Raw genomic sequence first — 7,414 nt, forward strand, 5'->3', positions numbered from 1 at the left:
CATACCTGTTTTTAGACACACAGAGTTGTGTGTACATCTCTTAATGTGCCGCTCTTCCTACCCTGATGCTCCCATCATTCTGGAACAAGGGAAATCTGAGCTCATCAGACCGCATGACCTTTTTCCAAATTGAAGCCTTTCCTGGCTTTCAAGTGATAAATGGTTTCCTTAAGGCTACACATCTGTTTATTTGGAGTAGTCTACATTTGTTGCTATTTTTTTGTGTTTCTTACAAAAAACAAAAACATTTTTATAGCAGCATCATTTCAATGTAGAGAAACAGATTGTCAACCAGAAATCTACAAAAGATATTTACGGATAAGAATTCAAACACTCTGCATATTTGTTTTGATTAAGGAGACGTGAGTTGGCTGATTCCTCTCTGGACTTTTATGTCGAAGAATCAAGGCAGGTGGTCCATGCTCAATGACCAAAACTAGGCTGGAAAAGGCAATGTTTTAACACTCAGGTCTTAGTTGTATATCTTAGACTGACTTCAAAGGTAAAAGAAATGTTGCGTTTACGCCATTATTTGCTGCCCTAATTTTCTGCCCTAATTTTCTGTTGTACTGAGATTTAGAGACTGGCCTGGTTATTTCATTACCTTTGTTAACAACATTTTGGGTTATTGTCTCTGTGAAAGCCTGTCCACGACCTATCGTCAGTGTTCTAGATGAGGAAAAAAAGAAAATGATTTTTCTGTATATTGTCCATTGTATTGTGTCAGATTTTATGTAATGTCCTTATTTAAAATTGTTTTCTAAACAGTCGAAATATCCATTTCTTGTGATAGGTAGAGGCTTTAAAAAAAAAAAAACCAAAAAGAAAAAAACAGCAGTGAGCTGCCACAGGTGAGGGAAGGGCAGAACTGCATCATCCTATCCTCTAGTCACTTCAGGACACTAGCATCACTGATGTAAAATCTTAGACGTTTTGAAGTCGAAGATTTATATACCTTAATACTCATAAATAGCTCATGCCTTGTTAGTATGAGTATGTTTGGTGACTGTGGCTTCAGTGGCAATCAGCCCTCAAAGCATTAAGCTAGACCTTAGATGGTGCTCTCCACTCAGGGAGATTGATGGTCATTTTGTATTTTCTGCATTTTGAAATAATCACTTGTCACTTTCTTACCAAGGTTACTGCTGATGCAAGCCCCTTCCAGCTTTATGCTGGAAGGGGCATAAAGGAAGGATGAGGAGGATGTCTTTACCCTGACATCCTTTGACAGCTCTTTGGTCCATGGACAGGTGTGCTTTCTGTAAATAATTGATTAATCTCGGCGCTTCATGGGAATTTTGCCTGATGCCATGTAAATTATTTCTTAGCTTTTTGTAATGCATTTTTCAGGATATTTTCTTGATATCTGCCCACATCAAATTAGGACTATGAGAAAAACGAAGTGAACAAACTCATTAAAGGACAAGCTACATTGCATCTTTTAGCATTAAACTTCAACAGCTCCATTTGCATCAAAAGCTGAGACGTGACTCTCCTGACTCGAATTTTTACATGAAATGTGAACTTACTAATATCTGTGTGGATTCGATGTTGTTCCAGAGAGGAACTGGAGAACTTTGTGTCCAGTGGCACCTTGAATCACCTGAAAGTGTGTTTCTCCAGAGAAGATAGGAAGGATGAGGAGGAACCTCCCTCAGCAGCACAACCCAGATACGTCCAACACAATCTGTTGCTCTGCTGCCGACAAGTCACCGACATCCTGCTCAGACAGGACGGCTATATCTATGTCTGCGGGTAAGGCCGACACTGATCTTATTTTAATCTTAATCCATCCTGAGTGTTTCTTGTCCTTTTCTAATCTATTTATCATTTTTCCCAGCATCCTTCTGCAAAGGCTGTCTGATGTTCTGGTTGTTTCAGTATTCAGTGTGTTCACACAATTTTGGCAGAGCATCTCTGCCTCTGCTTTTTCCTTGATTTTAAACTCTTTTTTTCCCCTTTTTGGTAAATAGTACTTGCTCCTACGTCACTACAGATTCACATTGTGTATAAAGTTAATTTTCATTCGGAACTGCATCATTATCATGATTACAAAGTGGACAAATTAATTTTACAAGAGCAATCACCTGAACATGTGGAGCCAGCACAGCAGCATAGGAAATCTAATTACCTGTAGCTTACCAGCATAGTTTCTTACAAAGGTGATGAATAATTCTATTGTGTGAAAATATTCTTTAATTTAGCTGAAAATGAAAGCAGTACCCTAAATGACTCAATTTTGGTGTAGCACAAAGATAATGCTCTAATAAAAACAGGTACTGCAAATACTTATTAAATTAACCTGGAATATGCACAGACTTGCATATATTTTTTATTAATTTGGTATGATCGAACCTGTTGAAAAGCTGTGTGTGTGTGTCTGAGGTTCTTTTGTATCCTCATGTAAGTCCAGTCTGACTTGATGAAATTAATATATGTTACCCTCTTCAGATCTGGACATTTGTTGTTGGAAGGGAGTCATAGAAGTCTGCATTTTGTCCTTATTACTCAGATTACATGTTTGAATATATTTTTGTTTTTTAATTGAATGGGTGAGGTATGTTGCAGAATTAAATTATTTAGATAAAAAACCTCACTGTGTAAAAATATTGTGATAGCAGGGAAATCATGTAATTTGTAAAATAAACTAAACTGTAAGATTTTTTTAGCTTCCTGAAATTAGCAGTATTGGGTTTTTAAGTGTTTTTAACTATACTTAAGTATTTTTAAGAATTATTCTCAAAATGAGAAGGTATTTGTTTATTTTCCTTTGCCAATATCAAGTCCCAATCTTATACTGCATCAATGCTAATAGAAGTAGTGTAGCTGCTTGAATGTTATCCCATCCAGAGTTTCTGTTGGTGAACCAGAGTATTTTGCTCCAACGTGAAGTAAACCAGATCAAGGAAGCAAATTTTATGTCCTGACAACACAGCAGCTTAAAACCTGCTTAGCTTCTTTACTTGTTTCTCACTGTACATTTAACATCACATAAACAGAAATGTTCTTTAATATACCCATGCTCTTCTCTTGCAGCACCCAGTATAGTCTATCCTTAAGTTTGAATATAAAGGTGAAAGGCCTATGCAAGCAGTTTCTTTTAAACACATTCAGCTCACTAACAGTATGGCAAAAAGAAAGCCATAAGCAAAACACCAAAAACAAGTGTTGGTAGTTGAGTTTAGTCAGAGACTACAATACTGATCACCCCTAAACGCCTTAATATTTAACATTTTATGTTACTAATAAACTCTGTAATGCTCAAAAGAACAGTCTATTAAGAAGTGTAAATACAACAAAAATTATGGTTCCTGGTGTTCGGTCCCCCCCCGCCCCTCCTAAAGAAAATCCTGCTTACCATGGAGGAGTGTTCACCAATTACCGGTGAAATGTCTGCCATGCTGCAGTGATTTTCCCAGGCACTTTCAGATTTTGTGGGTTGTGTTGTTCTTCCTTCCTCCTTCATTACACCCCAAAGGTGTAGGGATTCAGGCCATACATCTTATGTTCCCCTTTTCCTCTGTGCTTTGGAACATTTTTATTATCCTGGTAAAATACTATCACACAGTGTGAACATGTCATGGTCATTTTAACTGTGTGACCTGTTTCACAGGTCTTCTGGTACATTGTTAAACAGCAAAATGGATAAGGTAGTATCAAGCAAAACAACTTGATGTCAACTGTCAACAAGAACTACAGTGTCTTGCAAAAACAGCAGCACCAAATAGTATTTAATTGTGTAGCTGAAAGAGAAGGACAGCAGACCTTCAACTTTTTTTCTTTTTTTTTTTTAAATATGAAAGTTATGGCAAGCATTTATATTCAGCCCCTCTGAGTCAACACCTTTCACTGCTACAAGCCTTTTTTAAGTTATGTCTCTGCTGGTGTTGCACATCTAGAGACAAAACATGTTTCCTGTTCTTTGCTCAAACTCAGCCAGATTTAATGGAGAAGAATCGGTTCTCCCTTTCTCAGTACTCAATTTTATGCCATGAGCACTTATGATGCCACCACTAAATACCGTGTAATCTCTTCAAAATCTTTTGCAAGCATGTAAAAAAATCATTTGTGCTTGACAAATATTTAACCCTTTTTCAGTCTACTTTTGAACTTCAGTTCTGTGCCAATGTCTGCAGAGTTCCATATTTTTTGAAGAGACATACTTGTGTGGTATATGAAAACAAATCCAAGTTGTTAAGCTCGTGTGCTGCAGTGCCTTGCTTACAAAGCAGATCTCACTTTTTAAAGATACAAACACAAGTCACATGATTACAGATTCCTTTGCTGCTGTTTCCTTCACTGTGATGCAGCAGTCTGCTCTGTTTATAGTTCATACATATCCTGCTGTCCTCCCTCCCTGCAGCATTACAACACTTGTTTGTCTCAGTCAGTACAAATTGTCCCTGTCAGAACAAAGAAAACATCAAAGACTCGTGGGTATCAAACATGCCAAATCCTGTCAGCGTTGTAAAGCTGCTACTGTACATACCACATTATTTTTCCTGTTGTTTCTCACTCTCCTGCCTCCCTCCTCACCTTCGAGTAAATTACCTTTGAAACATCAAAACCGTGTGAATTTTCGCAGTCATAGAACATCCCCATCTTTCCGCTGAATCTCTGCAGCAGCAAACTCGAGGATTTAACCAGGAGGTATTCTAGAGATGGCAGCAGTTATGGGAAATATTGGTATGTCACAGGGTATACAGAGTCTTGCAAAAGTATTCATACCCCTTCGGCTATTCTAACAGAGTGTTTGACACATTACATTTACGGAATTCTGTGAAATATGTTTAGACTGTATGCAATAGACCATCAAATGATTGTGAATAAGAGGAAACTAACACATGACTTTTACACCCTTTGTAGAAATGGTACTAATTGCCTTCAAAAGTCAACTAGTTAGTGCAGTTCACCTGTTACTAACAGAGCTGTTCAGTAAAGGCCTCAAAGGCTTTTTAGGAAACAGTAGTGAACAAACAGCATCACAGGACTCCTTCCATTTCACCTACATACGCTATTTTGTGTTGGTGTATCTCACACAAATACTACAAACGACACTGAAGTCTGTGGTTGCAACATGGGAAAAAGTGAAAATATCCAAGCGGTATTAGTTCTGTTGCAAGGCACTTTAGGAGGAATGAAAGACACATACATACTTTAACAGTACTGTTTTTTGTAACACATGTGCATGTTTTCCCCCTTCCTAGGGATGCCAAGAACATGGCCAAAGATGTGAATGAGACCCTAGTGGAGATGATTAAAACTGAGCTTCAAGTGGACCAACTGGAGGCCATGAAGACACTAGCAGGACTTAGAGAGCAGAAGCGCTACTTACAGGACATCTGGGCCTGACTGTAGATGACTAGATAAAGGATTTTTGCTGCATTTGCTGGACTAAAAAAAAAAAAAAAGGATAGTGCAAGATATATATTTAGCCTTCTCAGCTGTAACCTCTTGATCCATAAAATTGTCGCTGCAGACGCTTGAAGGTAGTTTACGCCAGCCAATGTCACCGAGATAGAGTCACCCATGTGACCTGTGGATATCAGTTCAGTCCACCTTCCTTGCCTTTGCTGTTTAAACAGAGCTGACCTTGGTCAGTGCTGGAGATTAGCCCCGCGGTGTGAAAAGGCTTTTAGTGTAGACACGACGCCTCGGTTTGTCCTTTCTGATGAAAAGGCATTTATTACTGTCGGCCTTAATGGAGTGACTTTGATGAGACTGAGCGCGGGATACTTTTCGCACCTTGACAGCACATTAATCTGTATTTTTTATTTTTTTTAAACCGCGCATACACACAAATAAACTGAGGCATTCAAGTAAGGGGAAATTGTTTTTCTTTCTTGTGTTTGTTCTTGTCGTCTGTTTCAACTAAATGTACCGCTGCTAAAACTCGATCTGTCACTACTTTTGTATTTTTTTGATTCAATGTTTTTTTTGTTTTTTGTTCTTGTTTTTTGTTTTTTTTTTTTACAAAATCCCAAGTGCTACAATTATTGCATCCCTACAGTTCGTATAAAACAAAAACAAATTTAATTGAAGGTTGTTTTTTTTTGTGTTATTCATGTAGAAAATACTATCTTGGAAATTTTAACTCATTTATTCTTTTCCTGATGTGTGAATATGAAGCGAGGCAGGTCAGAGGCGACCTCTCTCTGCAGGTTTACGACGGAAATGTTTAGTGAGTCAACCTTGTGAAATCTTCTAAGACTGAACGATCTCCTGTAGGTAAAGCTAGGATTGTTCAAGAATTAACACGAGGGGGGCTTGTAATCGGCATCAATGATTTTACTTGGAGTAAAAAAAATAGAAAAGAGTTCTGTTAATGTTAATGTTGAAATGTCCTCAGATTAAAGGTTGACCTTTTTCTACAATTTCACTGTCAGATTATGATTATGATAAGCTTTTCTTTTTGGCTTGTATCACCACTTTTTTGTAAAAAAAAATGTTGGATTCAATTTTGTTTTCCCCCATTAGGCTCTTATAAAGGTTGAGTGTATGTTATGCTTATTATAGATATGTTTACTTTCCACAGAACTGTAAGAGGTTTAAAAGTTAATTTAAATTTGCTGAGTTTACGCATCTGTCTGTTTTAAAACCCCTCCCCGCTGAAACGTCCAGTATTGGTTCGGATCGTCCTACTGATTGCTTCTGAGTGGACTGAACTTAACCTTGTTAGCCACAAAGCAAGCATTATGTAAATGTGTTTCATTCTGATGGATTAAACGGAACAAGGTGTCTCAGGCTTTCATGAGCAGCGTCCGCTGAAAATGATTGACTTTGTAATTCTGCTAAATTTTTTTTTTACCGAAAATGCTTGAAAAAAAAAATGATAGCAAGCTTTTTATAAAAAAAAAAACAAAAGAAGCATAATATGTGTTCTTCAAAGTATGCCAAAACCCAGCAGAGTAATAGATTTTTACTCATTTATCATTCCGGAGTGCTAAAAATCAAGAACAGACCGTTGCAAGTCTGAGTGATAATGAGCCGGGACGACCAAAGCAATTAATCTAACAGACTTTGTTGGTGCCTGTCTGTCTGCCCCCACATACCCAGCAGACCTTCAGCATGGAGGAAATAAATGCCAACATTTATGGAAGGCAGACATTTTCTACCATCTCTCAAACTACGGTAAGCACATATTGCAAATACAAATTAATAAACAACTTTTTACTCTGCGCATCTATTGATTGACCTCCCTCTGTGGAAACATTAACTTTTCTCGGTTTGCTCACGAGGCATTGGGAATTATCTGGGAGCTAATGAACTCTGATTGATAGGGGGGGTGATTGTTTTATTTAAATTTAAGAGATAATTTGATTCCTCAAGGTGACTTTGTTTTGAAGAAGGGGGGCCTACTCTGCTAATTGAAGGCGTTGCGCACCGAGCATTGGAGTGCGGTTCCCGAGAGATG

General features: G+C 37.8%; 1 protein-coding gene across 5 annotated transcripts in view; it reads left to right on the forward strand.

Moving 5' to 3' along the window:
* mtrr (5-methyltetrahydrofolate-homocysteine methyltransferase reductase) overlaps positions 1-6,745 on the forward strand; it is a 34,652-nt gene extending 27,907 nt beyond the window's left edge. For all 5 annotated transcript variants that reach the window (XM_032551542.1, XM_032551540.1, XM_032551541.1 and 2 more), the window contains 2 exons: positions 1,561-1,755; positions 5,208-6,745. In XM_032551542.1, coding sequence (XP_032407433.1) covers positions 1,561-1,755; positions 5,208-5,352 — 340 coding nt within the window. In that variant the 3' untranslated portion in view covers positions 5,353-6,745. The remainder of the gene's footprint in view (positions 1-1,560; positions 1,756-5,207) is intronic.
* Positions 6,746-7,414: the final 669 nt, after the last annotated feature.

Source organism: Xiphophorus hellerii, chromosome 21, assembly GCF_003331165.1.
Source record: "Xiphophorus hellerii strain 12219 chromosome 21, Xiphophorus_hellerii-4.1, whole genome shotgun sequence".
In the NCBI taxonomy this organism is placed as follows: Eukaryota; Metazoa; Chordata; class Actinopteri; order Cyprinodontiformes; family Poeciliidae; genus Xiphophorus; species Xiphophorus hellerii.